The sequence below is a fragment of the Scardinius erythrophthalmus genome (assembly GCF_964197995.2).
Source record: "Scardinius erythrophthalmus genome assembly, chromosome: 19".
NCBI classification, from domain to species: Eukaryota; Metazoa; Chordata; class Actinopteri; order Cypriniformes; family Leuciscidae; genus Scardinius; species Scardinius erythrophthalmus.
The window spans coordinates 5,531,892-5,553,355 of NC_138239.1; the positions used below are offsets into that span (position 1 = coordinate 5,531,892).

At 38.1% G+C, this 21,464-nt stretch overlaps 2 protein-coding genes across 2 annotated transcripts; one reads left to right on the top strand and one right to left on the bottom strand.

Moving 5' to 3' along the window:
- Positions 1–6: 6 nt before the first annotated feature.
- On the top strand, positions 7–9,936 carry plekhd1 (pleckstrin homology domain containing, family D (with coiled-coil domains) member 1; the record flags this gene model as incomplete). The annotated part of the gene is made up of 13 exons (XM_081394012.1): positions 7–158; positions 746–839; positions 1,317–1,406; positions 1,847–1,923; positions 2,079–2,170; positions 2,295–2,347; positions 2,546–2,640; positions 2,863–2,956; positions 4,584–4,774; positions 6,217–6,349; positions 6,747–6,891; positions 7,086–7,229; positions 9,129–9,936. The coding sequence occupies 13 exons, from the start codon at positions 7–9 to the stop codon at positions 9,287–9,289; spliced, it is 1,521 nt and encodes a 506-aa protein (XP_081250138.1). The 3' UTR covers positions 9,290–9,936.
- Positions 9,937–12,846: 2,910 nt separating this feature from the next.
- On the bottom strand, positions 12,847–15,345 carry ccdc177 (coiled-coil domain containing 177; the record flags this gene model as incomplete). Its single annotated transcript, XM_081394114.1, has 1 exon — positions 12,847–15,345. One exon carries the CDS (start codon positions 15,343–15,345, stop codon positions 12,847–12,849), a length of 2,499 nt encoding a protein of 832 aa, XP_081250240.1.
- Positions 15,346–21,464: the final 6,119 nt, after the last annotated feature.

Below are 21,464 nucleotides of genomic sequence, written 5' to 3' on the forward strand. Positions count from 1 at the left end.
TCAGCTATGTTCTTCTCGTCCAAGCCCTCCCTACTCTCACCCTGGACCTCCATGGAGCAAGCTGACTCGGACGCTTTGGATATCAGCACTAAAGTGCAACTGTATGGGGTTCTGTGGAAGAGACCTTTCGGCAGGCCCTCGGCCAAGTGGTCCCGCAGGTATGCATACAAAAATATCAAACAAATTAATCTTGAGACTCTTTTATTAGAAGTTCTTTTTAGTGATCTTTCCCTGCACAGAGATACACAATTTGTTTATCAGTTTTCGTTGTTCTGGTCAATAACAAAGTGCATGTTATTATGAAATATATAATGTTACAATGATGCAAAAGAAGAAGCTACGGTATGATTGGAATATGTTTTGTGTGGTGCCTTGTTATAGTGCACTTTAAAAGCTCTGCAGCTTAGACGATATCGAGTAACCCATCATTATAGCTTACTGACCTGAGATGCTTTAAATGTGCCTTTAAAGCTGAGTAAGTCAGATCTATGAGGACGCTCTGTGCTGCCGGTGGCTTTTTGTACAGCGTACATTAGGACTTATAAAGATCAATTCCAGGAAAGATCAATTCCAGTAAAATGAATGTTATATTTACGGTCATTTATGAATTTGTGGAGGAAGCAATGGACAGTTTTCAACAAGTGCTTAAAGGAGGAAATGTGTTCATTATGTGTTGCGTTAGCTGCGAGGTGATCATTGAATTTCTTGTTGCTGTTAATCGTGAATGTTTGTGCTTTCATAACAGATTCTTCATCATCAAGGATAGTTTTCTGTTGTACTATGCTGAAAATGAGAAAAAAAGCTTTGAGACCAATAAATATTTCAACATTCACCCTAAGGTACACCAACATCGCACATTATTTTAGTACACTGTAAAAAATTATATGATTAGTAAGTTATGACAACATATGTTTTTACATTGCTTTAACTAATCAACTTTAGCTAAACAAGGTTCAACTCATTCTTTTACGTCAGGTTAATGTAATTTAAGTTGAAATGACTTAAACATCCAAGTTGATTGTACTTAAAAATTTAGGGCAGCAACTTTTTTTTTTTTTTTTTTTTACAGTACTATGCATTTTAAACTAATTAAATATAAGTTATTATAAATTGAATTATATAATCATATACATCACACAAGCAAAAGGGTTTGTTGAATATCAGCACAGCTGTTGGATGATTGCATACTTTTAAAAGGTTTTCTAACCAAGATAACATACAGAGTAACTTCAGAAAAATATGTCCAGTGTGTTCTAATACATTTCTTACTAAAAGCATGATACGTATAATTGTTTGAACCTTTTCCTTCATGTCAGGGGGTGATTCCATTGGGTGGATGCATTGTTGAGCCAAGAGAAGACCAAAGCATGCCGTTTGCCATGGTCATCAACCACGAGGACTTCACTGTAAGCGCATTTTCTTCTTTTGTAATTTGCATAATTACACTGACAGGTGCACCACACTGATCATTTTTATCAAGCTCGTATATTTAAGTTCAATATTTTCACTTAAATTGCAATGCAAATTACCTATTAATTGTCATTTAAGTGAAATGACTTAACTTAAATATACAAGCTTTATAAAAAAGATCATTCTAGAAGAAAATTTCAGATGGCACTTAGAGGCTTTTGCATCTGAACTCTTCATACATATAAGGAAAAAGTCACTCAGTCACACATGCAGCATTTTTGTATTTGGTCTTTAGCCATAAATCGCAAAACTATTTTGGTGATTTTTTTTATTTTATTTTATTTTTTAACTGTGGAAGAAATAATCACTAATAAATAATAAAAAATAAATAAAATAATACATATATGTCTGTATGTTTCTCCTTACCCTGATACAGGGAAACATTGTCCTGGCTGCGGAGTCGGAGTCAGAGCAGAGTCAGTGGGTGGAGATGCTACACGAGTCGGGGAAAGTGTGAGGGACTTCTAACATCTCTGTGGAAAGATAAATGATTATATCATTTCCATCACTTAAAAAAAAAAAAAAAACTCAGGGCATTTGAGCCTTTAGATGCTATAGATTATGACTTTAGTGTTACTTTTTTATTATTATTATTTATTCTCTTAAAGCACTTGGAAGAATGCTCAGTTGGGTGAGGCTATGATCGAGAGTCTTGAAGCTCAGGGGTTACAGCTAGCTAAGGAAAAGCAGGAATACCTGGGTATGGACACAACTTTCATATATTCTTTATTTGATTTTATTTTATTATGTCAAATTCACAATACAATCTATTAAGGGTGATGTATTGTCTTTTTATTTGATTTGATTGTATTTATTTTATTTAGACAAGCTCATGGAGGAGACTGAGGAACTGTGCTTGCAAAGAGAAGAGAAGGCGGTTAGCTCATTATTTATGATGATTTACACCCACAAATATATAGTTCTCCAGGTTTTTTTTTTATTACTATATTATGACTATATATTATATTATATATCATACTATATATTATATATATGTTTGTACATGGATAAGTTTAGATATGCAGTCCATCATGACTGATGGATAAATATGTCTGTGTGTGTCTGTGTTTTGTAGGAGCTGGAGAGACTGAATCAATTGCTGGAAGAAGAAAAGCAGAAGTTTGAAGAAGTGGTTCAAGAGCTGAAAGTAGAACAAGAGCAAATTAAAATGTAAGACACCCCACCACGTTTACTATTATAAACAGTTTTACAAACATATTAACATTTTCGTTTACCCTTCTGTCATTCTTGCATCCATCCATCCAAATGTGCCCAGCCATAAAAATGGGTCTTGAGAGCAATCCAACTTTAGAATAGATAAGATATTAAATGAATATGTTTATATTATCATGTCATTTACCCTGAACATGTTCTACTTCTCTGTGTTGGTAGAGATATGGATGGTACTTCTCAGTGTCTGAAAGGAGTGGAAAATGAGAAAGAGGAGCTTCATAATCTCACCACACTTCTGCAGAAGTCTTTAGAGGTATCCAAAAATAAAATATAATCTTAGAAAAAAAGAGTCCTTATGGAAGTTAAGGGACAATGTACTGTCAGACTCAACATTACAAAATCACCCATAGACTTATCAGAACTCAGATGTGGAGCATAAATAAATGAAGTTTAAAAAAAAAATGTTGTGAGAAGAATGAGACCGCAGAGTCATACGAAAGATATTTAGCTAGCACATTTTACAATGTAGTCAAGTCACCTTCGATACAGATTGTTTCAAAGCATCTTGATAAACAGGAAAATAACAGAATTAATAATGCAAACAGAATTCAATTCTGTTGTAAAGCATCTCCAAAAAAGACAATAGTGTGATTATTCAGCTGAAGTCAGTTCAGTATAGATTCAGTTCAGTTCAATAACTGTGTTAAAGATTACCATGTAACTTTTTTTTGTGTAAAATTAACACCATTTAAATAACGAGTCAATACATCATAAATCCTTCTTCCAAATCGTGTCTTTGTCTTACCCTGATTCACTAAGATAAGCCTATTATAAGTGTTTATATATTAGACTGAATTATTTTCATGGGAAATTGTTTATATACGTCACTCGCCCGTGTGTGTCTCATCATATTAGTAAATAGAGAAAAGTTGTTCCGGCTACTTGATGGACTATTCCATCAATGGTCCACACTCCAGCCCAGTAGGTGGTGGGAATGCACCTATTATTTGTTTGCCAACCGCCATAAAATCCCAAAAGAAGAAGAAGAAGATAGCCATGTATGGTGTGGTTAGTTGTCACAGCGAGCCAGAAAGGTTGAGATGGAGCCGCTAAATCTCCAACCTCTGGAGAATCACCCGTTTTAAACAAACACGGAGAGGAGAGTCTGCTGGCAAAAAGAGAACGCGACCGAGCTCGTAATAAAACATGAATCAACATTAGCTTGGCTTTTCGGAGATGCGAGAACTGAGGGATTTGAAATGTTGTAAAAGCAATGCGGAGATGATGGTGTTTTTATTACTCAACAGGTGAGTAAGGTATTTTATTGGACAGATAAATTGCCATATGTAGCTCTCTAACAGAGTTCATTGTAAAGCATTATCTATTGTGAAGGGTCATTTCATTATGGTTGTTGTAGCGATGTGCTAGAATTTAATATCCAGTGTTTATTAATGTGTAAAGCTACAGTAACGTTTTCATCTAAACTGGTTATATCTCAGACCTAGTAGTGAATGAACAACAGCATCTTTGAATTTCCATGTGTTCACCGGTGCTGCAAACCACAGTCATGTAGAGCTAAAGCACAACCAAAACAATGTTCTTCTGCAAAATGCATGCAGTTTTGCTTTTTAACCGCTTGAGTATCAAAAGTCCTTTAAGTTAACCAATTATGAAATTACCTCAATTTAGCTATAAGCAGCCCTATATTATAGTGTCGTTATTCACTTTGAGCCAATTCAGTGTTCAGTAACAGCGTTGATGATACAAAATTCGTCAATTATGAAATGCAGTCAAAACAGCTTTAAAGCAACTCTGCAGAAAACGGTCCCATACTGTAAATTCTCACCCAATAGTGTCAGTGCAGAGAAATCAATAATATTACTGAATATTAAGTGCCCTGATAAGGTCCATAACAAACATCTGACTCTGTCTGAATTCAGGAGTTATCCCAAGAGAAAAAGCGCACCCTCGAGCTGCTACGAGAAAGAGGACAGGATGTGGCCGGAACAGGAAGTGATCGTCGGGCCTCTTTAGACTCCCATAATCCTGAGGTGCAGCTTCAGGGAAACCTGTGGCAGATCGAGGAGCAGATGAGCAGTCTGCTGAAAGAGAAAGAACAGGCAGAAGACAGGTGAATAACACATTTTCTTTCCATGTACAAAAATGTCCTATTCCTTTTACAAAAAAAAAAAAAAAAAAAAAAAAAAGAGATTTATTTGGAATGTTGCAGTGTTTGTGTGCAGAGCCATCGTTTGTCCAGAAAGTGCATTAGAATAAATGGACCGTTGAGATCCTGACAGTGGAAATGTACATTGATCCCTAAATGATCCAGTCTATCGATCAGATGTGAATGAAGCACACAAGACAGAGAGTGGATTGACTAGCGGATATGAGTGACCTCAAAAGCAGGATATAAATAAATGTGACTCTGCTGTATGGTCCATTACGCATGATACAACAATTTTACAAATAACATCCTGATAAGATGTCATTGATTTTTTTTATTCTTTTTTTTACTTAGTTTAAATAAAAAATCTTATTTCTGTTTGCTGTTGCTAACTCTTAGAAAATGTCAGATTTAATAAGTATATAATTTAATTTATACTACTACTGTTTGCTGCAATATATATATACTGTAGTATGTACAATATCTGTCAAAAGTTTGAAAACATTATAATTTGTTCATTTTCTTTTTAAAGAAAGTATCTTCTGCTCACCAAAGCTGCATTTATTTAATCAAAATACAGTAAAACTGTTCGGTTGGGTAGGTTTAGGTCTGTGGTAGGGTTATGCGTCTCATATGGACGCTAAAGGGTGCTTTGAGCGTCAGATATTGAAGCATGGTTGAAAGTGACGCCTTGGGTATGAGAACGGGTTGAATATTACTACAGTTTCAAATAATTTTTTTCTTTTTTTATTTATTTTAAAAATGCAAAGTTTTTACAGTGATGCAAAGCTGTATTCTCAGCATCATTTCCAATCTTCACTGTCACATGATCCTTTAGAAACCATTCTAATAAGCTGATATGTTTCTCAAGAAACATTTCATATTATTATCAATGTTGAAAACTTCTTCATCTACTGTCTACTGTGAAGGGTAATTTCGTTATGGTTGTGGTAGTGCTGTGCTGGAATTTAGTGTTTATTAACGGGTAAAGCTACAGTAATATCTTCAGCTAGTCAGCTTGAGATTCTTTCCATCTAAACTGGTTATACTGTATCTCTTAAGCCTAGAAGTGAATGTTTTATGAGCAGTAGGATAATCTCTCTCCCTTTTTAGTTATTAGAAAGTCACGCAGAGCCAAAGTACAACCAAAACAATGTTCCTCTACAAAATGCATGCAGTTTTTTTTTATACCACTAAAAGTTAGATAGTGTCCCTTTAAATTTTGATAAATAAATATACAAAAGAATATGATCAATAATTTATTCAGCACTTTTACACAGGAAACAGCAAGCAAAGAACAAGCCTCTGCAAATGTGGCATCTCACAAAGTACACGCCAATGCTGGCTTTTCTAGTCCCTAGTGTTCATGCCAGTGAGACGAGCCTTGTTTCTGTCGCCCCCTGCAGGCTGAAGGAGAATGAGAAGCGAGCCAAAGTTCTGCAGGAGGAGAGGGAGTTTTATTCTTCTCAAGCTCAAGCTCTCCAGCAGTCTCTCACACAGCTCACAGCAGACAAACAGCACACCGAGGAAGAGCTGAAGGTGAACACTAATGTGCCCTGAAATTGTGGAGCACTATATACATAGATATATATATAAAAAAAAAAAAACTTGGATGTGTAACAATTATACATTTCTTTTAATTATAATTAGAACAAAAATTCGAATTATATTAAGGTTGCATTGGATCTAACAGTATACATATTTGTTCAGTTGCATACAGCATTGTGTGTCACATTACCTCTTCTCCATCTCTGGATCATCTGCTCATCTTTTCTCACTTCGAAGTGATATAAAAATCAATTGAAATTCTATAAAAGCCCATGTCCTTCATACCTTTCACATCTGAAATGTATTTCCCTTACACTCGTCTTCATAATATACATTATATGTTGTTTGTGTGTATTTGTCCTATTGTGTGTGTGTGTGTGTGTGTCAGGCGGAGATGGAGTCTCGTGTGGAACTGGAGCGTAGGCTGAAATTGGCTGAGGAAGCCCTGCAAGATCTAGAACAAGGTCTAAATGCAATAGAACGTACCCGCGAGAGGGAGGAAAGAATGAAAGGAGATGTCAGCCATCTCCGCAGTGAGTACTTTCCATCAGTCGTGTTCTACAACATGAACAAATGAAGTCCCTTGAAAACTAATATAAAGTGTGAACCACTTTTGAAAGCCCTTTCAATCCAGAATTACTTGAATTATTTTATCATTTCCAAATATCTTTTAGTAACCGTTACTAAACTGCATAAGAACTTCGAGTTGTGTATATTGTTCTCCCAGAGTTCTTTGAGGAATGTATCTGTGCTGCGGAGATCGAGGCCAAGTTACCATCCATCATGAAGAACGCAGTCTATCTGCATAAAGCTGCTGCCCGGCGCATCAAAAGTTGCCGTGTCCAGAGACGGGCCTCCAGACAGCACTGGTGTAAGTGTTACACGTACAGTATTGGAGCATGCATGCACACATGATCACATTATCACCTAAGTAGTTCCATTAGCCGCAACTCTATATTGAGGTAACGTATGCATCTATTACCAGAAACAGCACTCCAACTGAGTAACACTATAAACCTGGTTCCATTGAAGGAGATTTTTAAACATCCTTTGCATAATAGATTGTTTACATTTTTTCAAAACATATAATGAATTGTTTTTATACATTTTCTTAACATGTTAACCAATATAACTTTTTTTGGTAGAGTGTTATTTTATATATTTTGGGATACAAAAGTGAAAAGTAACAGGGTTGTCAGTTCTGCAGTTTACTTTTGCAACGGGTATAGCCAATGTAGCAAATCCAATAAAGAGTTGTGTGAAACTCGATATTTATTAAATGGAGAGCGAGAACACAAACACACAACAATGTTAACTGTTGCACTGTGCACTAATCAAAAACACTGGAACAAATCAGAACTCAGGCAAATGCAATGACGAAGATGACTATAAACTAAACAGCGGTGTGTTTTTACAAAGCCAAGTTCTGCCATAACAAACAGTTTAGTGGAACTTAGGAACATAGTTGGCTAACAACGCTTTTGGAAACAAGACAATGAAACCGTTACAACTTTGACTTCACTTTTTAATAGGATTTTATGTCATTACGGTTTTATTATTATTGGAGTTTGGAATTAGTTAGGGAAAAATAATGTGTTAATAGGGTTTACAGATATACACTGTTCAAAGGGGGGGATAACTGAATACATTTACTTTTACATTTTTCTATAAAGACATTTATAATGTTACAAAAGATTTCTATTTGAAATAAATGCTGTTTTTTTTCTAGTCATCAAAGAATCCTGAAATATATTGAGTTTCCATCTTTTATGGGGACTTTCCATAGACGTAATGATTTGTATACTGTACAAACTGTATATTCTATCACTTAACACTAACCCATCACAGAAAACTTTCTGCATTTTTACATTTTCAAAAAAACATGCTGTTGTCCCCATTTACCTAAACTACACACACACACACACACACACACACACACATAGGCATACCAAGGCTGCACACTTGTATATGTGGTTTACGGGAACTCTGCATATGCGTAATAGTTTTTATACTGTACAAACTGTCTTGCACTATACCTGCCCATCACAGAAAACTTTCTGCATTTTTTTTATTTAAAAAAACAAAACAAAAAAACACTGTTTAGTATGTTTTTTTAAGCCATTTGGGGAAGTGTCCTCATAAACCATGTTAACATTGTAATACCCATGTCATATACACATTTGTGTTCTCATAAACCATCTATACAAGAACACACATTGTTACAGTTGTTTTTACATGTGACCCTGGACCACAAAACCAGTCACATGGGTATTTATTTTTATATATTAGATTTATATATCATATGAAAGCTGAATAAGTAAGCTTTCCATTGATGTATGGTTTGTTAGGATAGAACTATTTGAACTTCTGGAATCTGAGGGTGCAAAAAAATCGAAACATTGAGAAAATCTCCTTTAAAGTTGTCAATTTATGTACGCGATTGTGCAGCATTCACTCACAAAAATAAATGTTTTATATATTTACGGTAGGAAATGTACAAAATATCTGCATGGAACATGATCTTTACTTAATATCCTAATGATTTTTGGCCTAAAAGAAAAATCTATAATTTTGACCCATACAATGTATTGTTGGCTGTTGCCACAAATATACCCATGCGACTTGTGTCTGGTTTTGTGATCCAGGCCAGGGTCACATATGAGAGAAACTAATGCCATGTGGAGTGGCCAAAATTACTTTTAATTTGTCAATGGAAATAAATAGCCTCCACCTCCTCATCATATGCTCCACCCTCTTTCCCTGTGTGCAGTGAAGCACTCTCAATCTTTCGCCTCCTCTCGCGGTGACGCCGCCTCCACCAGTCTGGAAGAGCTGAGGGAAACCGCCCGGCGTCTCACTTCAGACAGCTGTTTGAGACGAAGAGTCTACAAGATCATCACCCGCCAGGACACCGTTCAGTCTGAGGACTAACGCGATTCTGACAGACAGAACGGCCTGGGACGGAGGGGAAACTAACTCCCTAATCTCTGCTGTGCGACCTCTGGTGAAAGTTTAACAAGTTTAACATGATTCAGTAAGAGGAAACTACAAACACAGGGTTGTGTTATTATGGAAATATGTCCTTCAATTGTACATTTATAACACTGTAGGATAATAGAACTTTGAAATGTCAAATGTTAGCTTTTAGTGAAAATAAAATAACTATAGTCCAACAACACATAGCTTCTATGAAAAATATGCCCTTCAAATTAAAATGTATTTTAAGCCTAAGGAGTAATGGTGAGCCATGATGTACTTGTCAAAACTGTAACTGAGAAAAATGGCTTCAAGCTGCTGCTTTTTTAATGATTTGATATTTTTCACACTTTTTCAGTGTATTTTTCAGCGACCTTGGTTCTAGAAATATTTGTGTGGAAATTATTTTTTAAAAAGTAGAGCTTAAGCCGAACCAAACAAAGCAGCTACTAGGAAAGAACTACAATCCCATGAAGCATTGCTAATGCTGTAAATTAGACTTTTAGGATCCCCTTGAAAACCAGATTGTAATCGTAATAAATAAACAAAACATATATATATACATAATATATATCACGATTCTCTGATTGGTGGAGAGTTCATGGCAGAATCATGGGTAATGTAGTTTTCCCCCAGGAACTCCAGTTAAACATGATTATTTTCAGAGTAAGTTGAAATAGCGCAGGCTGGCGGCTTAAAAAAAAGCATATTCCATTGATTCACAACCTTGTAGCTTATTGTAATTTGTCTTTAAAGGTTTACAAGTCATCATTAAAAATCAATTCCTATATGGAGAAAATGAATGGCATTTTTTACTTCCGGAACCTGAATTTTGCACATAAAGTGAATTCATTTAACATTATGTTCATATACATAAAACAACTAATATACCATACATTGTTTAGAATTTATTTATTTTTTTATACAGAATGTTATTTTCAAAACCGAATAATTGGTTCTCAGATAAAGTATCTGCATGTTCCTTTTTAATAGACTACACATTTATTTGCAGTAGGCTATGGAATGAGAAATAAAACATTGCTGCCAATGGGAAACATATTTTAATTTAGATAAATAAAAGAATGGTACTGAGACAAAAATATAACACCTTGATAATGCAATCATCTTCAAGTCATTGCTGGCCAAATTTACTACAGCAAAACTGATATTCAAAAATGTCAGTGTGAACAAATCAAGATCTGTATTATATCTAGCTTGCTTCCCAGATAGCCCTAAAAAGCTCTGTTATGTTTCGAGTATGAATTACTCTCTTTTGGTTATCATCATTAAAACTGAGATAGTTATGACTTATTAGCTACAATAATTAGGAATAATTGATTACTTAGTTATGATCCAGCACCATTACTTTGCTTCCATTTAAAATCGAGCCTGTTATACAATAATCTATACAAATGAAATGGTTTCTTCTGGCTTTTTATGCTATTAAAAGTGTTGTTGGTGAGCCATCTGGATATGCTGGAAGTAAAATGGCTTCAGTGTTTATTAAACCTTCCAATTACATCATGCCTAGCTGAGTCACTGCCAGAGAGGGAATAAGGGTCCATAATTAAAGTGAAATGTATTTTGCGGTCTCCTGGAGGTTATATTTTACTGAATCAGGTCGCAGATGTCATCATCATCTTCTCCTCTCCCAAACCTGCATCAGAAGAGACAAACCAGATAACAGTCAATTAACAGAAGCTTTCTTTTATCACATAACTAATAACTAAGCTGTAACACTTGCTTGGATAACAGATTTGGCGTTAGAAGAAAGTAGTTCCTTTGTAAAATGCTGCATTAATATAGTTTAATTTTAATTACAGAATGGATTTAGAGGAGATATATAAATATCTTTTTCATTAGATTTTTTTTTTTATATAACAATGATAGAAATGTGTTTTGCAATTATCATACAAATAAATGAAATAATTATCTAAAGAGCCTGTGTACAGACTACAGAGGCACTGAAAAAAAATGCTAGCCCCAGAATACAGTTTTTGTCCAGGTTGTTGACTGCTGTACAGAACAAGAAATCCTGTGACAGATGGCTGCCGTGACAAACATCACTGTGGGTTAAGCTCTCATAGGAATTGAAATGCCGACTGCAGTGCTTTTCTCACAGATATCGACGCGAGCTCTCCTCCAATCCTGTTCTCTAGATACGTACCAGGATGACATGGCATTTTTTAGTCAAATGTTTTCTGACTAGCGCCCTGTTTCTCACAAGTTCCCAATGTCACATTCAAAAGTGTGAATATGCCTAATTAAGGTTGGAATGCAAATACCTAGCTATTATGTAATATGAACTTGCATGCAATATGCATATTGCTTCAGTGCACTTTCATTTACATTACACAAGCAAATTATTTTAATGTGATGATAGTGGACATGCGTTAACCATCAATGTGCAGACAATGTTCAAAATGTAGTGAAATGTAGTGCATAGTATGCAAATTTTCTGTATGACCTGCTCCCAAAATGTGCATCATAAAACAAAGCATACTGCACAGAACACCATATCCCACAATGCAATGCTCTCCACTTTCTCTGTTTTTAGTTATCATATTTATTCCCAAGATTATGATTGGATGGTCCTCACAAAATGTGATGAGATCAATAATGTACCCCCTCAGAAATAATTGATACTGATTGGTCAATTGTATTTAGCGATCAATTATTTCTTAATAATGACCACTGATGGAGTTCAGTGATTGTGTTTTTGTTCATCATGTCAGGGTTTATTTAGCAAAAATGTCTGGATGACTGTGCATTATTCCCATACATGATGCCTACTGCTTCACTATTTTTTACAGTGTATACTAACATGCCATATATACAGTAGTAAAGACGAATGAAGCTCATGAGGAAAAAATGATTGAACACACCTGAAGGAATGCAGGGGATGACAGTGTGGAATTGCTGACCAAAGACTCCTGTGCTTCATCAGCAGATACACTGTGCTGAGATCATTCTTTGTCATGTCCTGACTCCGCATTTCGCCAGAGTTTGGTTTACACACATCAAGTCATGGCTCACCCTGCAATGGCCTTGAGTCTCCCTCAAAAGATTTACTCTGGGACTCTGGGAGAAGCATCCCCTCCCCCTTTTCTTTCTCTTCTTCTAAGAAATAAAGCCACCCTTAGAAAGAAGCCATCACTGTTGCCATAGTGCCAAACATCTTTGTAAACAATGAACTCTTTATATACAGCTCTCAAAGCAACATGGCTGCCAAGTTACAAAAAAACAATCATGCCCCGACATATGATCATCCACACATAAGCACAAAGTTCTTCGATTAACATTTAAAATATAGAAATACAGAAAAATATTTCTTTAGATGACATGATGAAAATGATCCAGCATCAGGAATAATGAATCTTTAGGTAAAACACTTGAGGGCATGACCATCAGTTTTGTTGCTGTAGTTTGGTGATGAGGCTAGCATGTAGGCTCAAGCACAACTTATTTCTAGACAGATGTGCATGGAAAGAGCAAATAAGTTGTACAGTTGCTCACTTCTCAACTAAATTTGCATTTAACTGAGCCTCCAGGGCCATCTTGTCAAAGGTGCGCATGTTTGTCTCTTCGCGAACGCGATCTCGCACATGGAAAGATGCGCGGGCCACGGATCGGGCACTTTCCAACACTGCACGTTTTTCTCGGAAAATCTGTTCACTTTTTTCCAGTTTGCGCTCAATGGACTGCAACAATTCTAGCCGGCGCTGTTTCTCCTCTTCCTCGACACGTTGACGGTTGAGCCTCTGAAGTCGTTCTTTTTCCTGCCTGCTTTGCCCCGCACGTTGGGCCTTCTCCCGCGCCCGCACTTCGGCCACTTGAGCAGCTTGTTGTGCTCGTCTTTCAGCTTCCCGAGCCTTTGCCTCCATCTGTTCCTTCTGCTGTTGCTCACGCAGCTCGGCGGCCCGTCTTGCTTTCTGGATCTGCTTCTCTTCTCGCTTAGCTTTCTCCTTTAGCTCTTGCCCACGTTTTTCTTGTATCTGCTCATAGTTCTCCAAAGACCTATTTAACTTCTCGTCGGCAGTTCTCCGAGCTTCTTCTCGCTCGTCTGCTTCACGACGTGCGATCTCTTGGATAAGAGCTGCATGGCGCCTCTTCTCGGCACGGTTGAGCCCACGACGCTCCTCTTGTGCTTGGTGCTCTCGCTCCTGCCGCTTCAGCTCTGCAATAGTCAGTTTCTCCTTGAGCAGCAGCTTCTCTTGCTCAAGAACAGCAGCTCGGTCCTCCTCCAGAGCTTTAAGGTTCTGCTCTTGTAACGACTTCTTGTGTTTCTCCTCACGAGCAGCCTGTTGCAGTTTCTGCAATCGGCTGCGTTCTTGTTGCTCAGCCAATTCCCTCCAACGCTCCTCACTTTCCACTGCTTGGCGAAGTTTGGCATCTGCAGCCTCTCGCTCCTGCTGGTTAAGCCAGCGCTGCCGGGTAGAAACTTGCGACTGCCATGCTCGTTGGCACTGCTGCACGGCCCTCTGTTTCTCCCGCTCTTCGCGTTCCCGTCGCAGCTCCTCTAGGCGCTTCTCACTGTCCCATTGCAGGTGTGCTACGTAGCGTGTCTGGCTCATTATGTCCTCCTCTTGGTACCTGGCCAGCATTAACGCAGCAATCTTTCGGTCACGTTCTGGAACAGCTTTAAGTCCTCTGCGTTTCACCTCCTTCACAATGCGCTCCACTTTTTGCATAGTCTGTGGAGAGTGGCTAAGGTCTCCCAAGCTTAAACTGCGACCCATCAGAGAGTTAAAGGTAGCTAAAGTGCGGGCATGCGGGCTTGATGTCTTAGCCCAGTGATCTCTTGCCCCTTCCCAGCTATAGGAAGAGGAAGCAGATTCAGAGGAGGTACATGTAGTAGTTGTGGTGTTCGTTGTTGAAGCAGTCGAGGAACAAAACGCGTCACGCCTTCGTTGCAAAGACTCCAGCGAGTGGCTTCTGCATCTAACCTTTGATTTGGAGATGATGTGTCCATTATGCTGTGCAAATGTACTTGTGATGCCATTGGCAGGACTTTGGACAGAAGATTTCGACACTGTTGGGGCAAGTGAAGTTGATGTCCTTGGAAAAGAAGGAGGTTTTTGTATTGATCTGGGGAAGGTATTTGGAGCCTTTGAAGGAGTACTAAAAGTTTTTTTTGTGGCCTGACCTCCTGGAGCTGACTGAATTGATCGTTGGATTATTGAAGGTTTTGAACCTTGAGGTTTTCCCCCAGATTCTACTTCAAGGGACTTGGGCTTTTTTGCAGACGTTCCTTTAGCAGTAGTAGCAGAGTTCACTGGATTGGCTTTTGAGAACGGAGGAGAGCTGGATGTGGACACTGTAGTAACCAGTCCTGATCCCGCTGTCATGCTTTTAGGATTAGATGTTGCAGATTGTTTTTTGGGTGCACCGCTGCAGGTAGGTGCTATTTTGTGGGCTTGAGTTGTTAAACTATGATTATTATTAGCATTTACAGTTTCCTGTGACTTCTCTGAAGCCAGCGGACCACCATTATTGTTGAGAGCTGCCTGCAGATTTCGCCTCTTCTCCTCTCTGATAATCCGCTCTCTCTCCTCTCTACAGTGTCGGAGTTTAGCATGTCTATCCCTCTCATATATCTCAAACATTCCTGTGGCGACACGCATGCTGCGGCCGGGTGCCTCACGGGCAAAATCAGACAGTGGACGAGCCAGAAGTTCCACAGGTTTCACTCCACAACGTGCACATGCCTCGAGAGAGCGAGGGCTTGTCAGGACATACCGACTGCCTTCCGCTACTGGCGAGTCAAAATTGTAAAGGTCCAGATGTAGTTTTTGCTCTTCTGGTTGATTGTTTTGCTGCTGGCATGGTTCTTGAGAGCTCGGTACAGGATCAGTACTGGGCTCTGTCTGTGGACTGGAATCCACACTAACATCTGTCTCTCTATTATCACCTGGCTCAGGTAGACATGGTGCTTCAGAGGCTGCAGCTGGGCTTTCAAACTGTGTCCCTCTGAATTTACTCTGGTCATCAGGTTCCAATGGATCCACCATGGTTCACTTTACCAAAAAAAAAAAAAAAAAAAAAAAAAACAGAAGGCAAAAAGAATGAATTCTGCAGTGTTTCAATGACAGCACTGGATAACCCACACACACATTTTCTAGAGTGGAATCACAGGGATTATTATGTTCTATCTAGAGATCAAGGCTTAAGAGTGCTATCTAAGGTTAAGGGATGCCATAAAGCTTGCACATGCATGCATATTTTTTACGCTCTGCTTCTGTATGTGATGACGGTTCCTGCCTCAGGGTAATTAAATAAGGTTACATGCATGCTGGGCAATATTAAAGAACTCGTGCAGCTATTTTTGGAGTCTGTGATTCAGATGTAATCATGCATGCATGTAAAACCATTTCAATATGCCTCATGTCTGTTCTTTCTATCTATCTATCTATCTATCTATCTATCTATCTATCTGCATCTAAACCTCATTAACACAGTTACTCATTTATAAACAGAATTGTCACAATTTTGTTATTTTTAAATGTCATATTGCATATTTGTATGCATGCAAATGATGTCTTGTTTCGTGCACTCCTTCGCATTAGTGATACCGAGGCTGTGTATATCAAAAGCCTCGATAAACAGCTTAGTTTTATAGGCCCAAAAAGACAGATGTTGTTTGTACAGTAAAGAAACGCTGACTTTAAAGAAGACATAGGCTACTGCATAAGCACGACTCTATCCAAGCACAAATGCAAGCAGCATCTCTCTTCACAGACGGTTTCCAGAGCAGATGTTTTGATTTTACATACAGTGTGCGGGCGCAATAATATCTGATTACATGAATGCGCAAGAAATCAAGACATCCACAAGGACACAGCGAACGACGATATAGCAAACACATCACGATAATAAACGCCAGTCTTACCGTTATCAGGGCCCACTCATTCAGAGGGCATCAGGAGGCTGATATGTCCTCTCCCCCTCATCAAATGTGTTTTTGTGGTCGGTTCTCGTCTCGTTCTTTCCTTAAGCAGTCAGTCAGTCTCCACCTGCTGTTTGACACTCGCATCCTTGGCCGTGAAGCATCTGTGCTCCGCCTCCGCGTGACTGCGCTCTAAAGATATCGCAAATATTCAGCCCTTTGTCCCCACATTTTGACCATATGAATGGAGAATGAACGATTCTGCGATGCTGTCATGATGAATGTGCTGAAGGATGGCCAGGCGTTATTGTATTATCAGTGTTGTTGCTGTTAAATTCGGACTTGAAATGGATTTATAATATGTAGCCTATCATGTTTTTGCAACATAAATAGTAATGCTAATAATAATACTTTGTATTAGTATTAGCCTATAATTATTATTATTATTATTATTATTATTATTATTATTATTATTATTATTATTATTAAAGAATTCACAGGAATTCAGTGGGTTATTTTGGAGAAAAGGGGAAGTCTGTTTTTAATGCTGTAATAAGTACATGTATACACTAGAGGGCGCACTATCCACAAATATAATGTGGCTCTGAGGAAATCAGCGTTGCTGCACAAAAGTGGCCAAATATCCTTTGTCTTAACTTTGAACAGCATCGGCATTGTTTTATTTAAAACCTGTCGTATATTTTGTGAAATGTTTTGCTTGAAAGTTGAATGCTGCTTGGTTAAATAGTTTATCTAATGCAATAGCATTTTTACATTTCTAAGCAGGCTATGTCCTAATTGTTTAAACAGTTGGACACTGTATGTAGAGGGAGTTTGGTAGGGTGTTATTCTTTTACTTTTTCTCTTTCATGGGTATAAATATCTTGTTCATACTTGACAATAAGATTTAATTTGTTAACATTTGTTAATGCATTAACTTAAAACTAACAATGAGCAATATATATTTGCAGCATTTATTAACATCCAATCTCTTTAATAGATAGAGGATGAGAGCCAGTGTTGAGCAGATGACACTCTAACACCTGCTGGTTTTAGAGCTGGGGAAAGCTGAGAAATCAAACAGAGATGGATGAAGTGAAGAAGATTAGTCGTTGCACAGCTTTGTCAAAACAAACGGCCAAGTGTTTAACCATATACTTGTAAGACTGCCAGTAAAAACAACTTTCCACTCATACGCTTTCATGCAATTCATGAATGTCCATTATGTTACAGTATATATCCTTAATAGTGTTGCCGTTATGTAAAAAACAGAAACTGCAATGGTGCAATGGCCTTGAGGATGCACATTGAATGTTGTTGACAACTAGTACTAGTAATATGAAGAGCAAATACTTTAAACAAAGCACCTAATGTCATGTTATAAGTGGCCAACAATCAAACAACTAATCTAAAAGAATTGTGACACTAAATGAATAGGCCTATGTAATTAGCATGGGTAGAAAATTCATATATGGATAGGTTTATCACTGCAAATTGTATAATACTTTATCTACTCATTAAACAGCATTATGGTAAAAATGGAACAGTGTGGAAACAGCTTTCTTACCTGTACGGCGTTTTGCTCCGGGTGTTCGGCAGGACTGCAGAACAGCCGTTTCCCCCTCCATTTGGCCTAAAACACTGTGTTTGTGGTCATCAGTTTGAAATGTTGACTACAAACACAGAGGTTTACTCGATTTTTCGTTGCGTTGTTCTCTTTGTATTTACAGTGCTATGCATAAGTTTAGACACCCATACTAAAGTTGACTAAAAAGAGGAATAAAAAATCATCTTTTGGAAACTGAACTTAATGCCTTAATTTAAAAAAATAGGAAAAATCCAACCTTTAAGGACACCAATTTTCTTTGTGAATGAATAATGTATCGTAAATAAATAAATGTTCTTCCTTAAAATACAGGGTGCATAAGTTTGGACACCCCTATGTTAAATTCCCATAGAGGCAGGCAGATTTTTATTTTTAAGTATTTTTTTTTTTTTTTTTTTTTTAGGATACTATGCATCCTGATAAAGTTCCCTTGGCCTTTGGAATTAAAATAGCCCCACATCATCACATAGCCTTCACCATACCTAGAGACTGGCATGGTTTTATTTCAGTTAGCCTAATAGCTAGTTTGATTTGCATTGAGAGATGATCTTATGGAAAGTACCCCATGCCAGTCTCTAGGTATGGTGAAGGCTATGTGATGATGTGGGGCTATTTTAACTCCAAAGGCCAAGGGAACTTTATCAGGATGCATAGTATCCTAAAAAAAAAATTAAAAAAAAAATTAAAAATACTTATGCACCCTGTATTTTAAGGAAGAACATTTATTTATTTGCGATACATTATTCATTCACAAAGAAAATTGGTGTCCTTAAAGGTTGGATTTTTCCTAATTTTTTAAATTAAGGCATTAAGTTCAATTTCCAAAAGATGATTTTTTATTCCTCTTTTTAGTCAACTTTAGCATGGGTGTCTAAACTTATGCATAGCACTGTATAATTCTTTGCCGCCTTTAGCTGCTGCTTACAACGCACTGAATCCTTCACTGGAAACACAAAGTAACTCCCTCTAAACATTTTACAAGTTGTCAATACAAGTCGAAAATACAAGTCGACACTATTATGACTAAAAGTTTGCTAGGAAGTGTTTCCTTCTAAAGCAGGGCAGTATTTGACTCTGGTAATGCTGGGGCCACATCACAAGATATTCGGGCCGAAGTGAAGTCCTGATTATCTGTGGTGTGAGGTGTGTTAAGAGTGACCGAACGTGCTCGGAAGAATGTCCGAGCCGCCCTGATCACGAATCGTAAATATTTAACATGTTGAATATTTACGATCAGGAATCCTGATGTGTGGGGAGAACCCTGACGACAAAGGCTCTGTTGATTGTCAGGTGGAACGAAACAATACCCAATCAGAAAGCGAGCTGACAGAAGACGGAAGCATAACAACCGCAGTCAGTGAAATGGATATGGGCATCAGAGAAGGAGGATCAGCTTGTCGATTTGTGGCAACAGCACGAGTGTTTTTACAATGTGTCCTGTAGAACATACCACTCTTCTTGCAATTTCTTGCTGCCTATCGTCCGCCATGTTTATTGTGAAGTCTCGAGAGATTTTGCAAGATTTCCCGTGTTCACAGTCGGGACTCTGTTTAAAAATCTGTTTGTGTGTGGTGTGTTGTCTTCTTCACATCGCGGCACATCACACGCTGTAGGAGCAGAACTGTTAAATCTAGGATTTTTTGTCCTCATGTTTGTGGTCTCTCACATTTTGAAAATCTTACAAGATTTCAAATATCTATTGGTGTGGCTCCAGCATAAGCGTAACCATAGCAGTCTTGTGGGAGTGCTACGTTCATGCCATGTAGTAATTACTTAGGCTCAAGATTAATCCATTTGGAGCTGTTCACGCAATGCCACTTAAAGGCAAGCCTGCAACCTTAGCTGAAAAAAAAAAAGTATTTTTTTAATGGATGTCAATGGAGAAGAGGCTTCACTACGCTGAATAAACTGCTTTTGTGCTGAAATAGCTTCTCATTTACTGAATCAACAGCCCACTGACTAATCTTCAGCATGTTTGCTGATAAACATTTGCTTTGGCTTAATCTACTCTGTTGTATAAGAGAAGTCACGGACAATCGCGCGACAGGTATGATTGACTGTCGCACAACTATGAACGAAATTAAATGACGTCAAGGCTGTAATGTGATTGGTTATCAAGGCACACGTGATCCAAGTTGGCCTTTACGCATTCTCCAATGGTGGAGCCACGGGCTCTCGTATCTCCCAATAATAAGACCATCTCTGGTTCACGTCCTCAGACTGGGAATTATGGTTTTCTATGGCAACACTATCAACGCCTATGAATCTGCAGCGGTCACGAGGTACAACTAGGAGCTCTCAGAGATTTCCCATCTTACAAGCTGTATCCGAGCTCTACGAGGAAGTGAACTCTTTTTACCAGTTGAAATCTTGTAATTACGGTAATTACAACATGGCGTGAACGCACCTTTGGACGGCGACATTCCCAGTGTGTAATGGGTGTCAACGTTTCCCTACCTCGTTCAAAGGGGAAGACAACTAATTTTTTTCTGTTTTTTCTAGTTAGGTAGCACCGATAAAAAAATAATAATCACCTTTCAACTGTACTGGCAACAAAGTTTTATTGAAAGCCGATTTTGCCAGCGGATGATGTACCCCTTTAACTGCCCAGAAAGTATAAAAGAAACCCTGACAGACTGGTCATGAGATTTATCCAACAAATTATGTTTTATTAACAAAGTTTGGAAAGAACACGTTCAAATTGCCTATCCAATCAGTACAAAAGGAGGCATATAAATATATACACAGCCGACTTATTTGTTAGTGTGAACTCATGAATAGCAAATCATTGCATTATCAGTTGTGCTAAATTGAATTTAAAAACAAACAGGATGCGTTTTAATTGGCATCCGGAGCCACTTTTCATGGAAAAGGATTAGATAACTGGAGGGGGAGTCTGTGGTGGTGACCCACTAAACTTTTGACCCAGTGTAAGAACAGTGCGAGTTTAATTGGCCCCGTCCATGGACTCCGTCAGAAAAGCTGTGAGACCGGGGTGACATCAAGGAACGTGCAGGATGCCTTGTCATTTGAGGGCATGAGATCTGGTGTGGGGGTTTATGGGAGATATAGCCATTGCACAGTTCACTGTTCACAATGGTATGTGCTGGGGGTCACAGAGAGGTGAGTTGCATGGTATAGTGATGAAAATAGTTGGGGTTAGCGGATTGAGACGTAGCATATGGAAAGGTTTCTATGCCTTAATCAAGACACAACAGGGTTTTTTTCCCATCTGGATTGCATTTCAGTTATGAGCACTATTAACTGATGGAATGACAGCTTCATGAACCATGATGTCATGTCTGAATTGCTGCTAACATATAGTGGAATATAGAAACTTGACAGAGTAATGGTGAGTTTTTGTAGAATCCTCATGTTTAAACTTTGATTATACACACGGTGCTGTAATCAGAAGCTAATTGTAATTAAAGATCCAGTAAGTGATTTCTGAGAAACGCTGTTGAAAGTGGATCGGCCTGAGAAGCACAACACACTTGTAGCCAATCAGCAGTAGTGGGCGTGTCCACTCATGATGGGGGAGGAGAGAGAGAGATTTGAAGAAAGACTGTAGAAAGAGAGATGGCTGAGAGACATTACAAAAGAGAAAAGCTCAGAGGAATTTCACTGGAAAAAGAAGG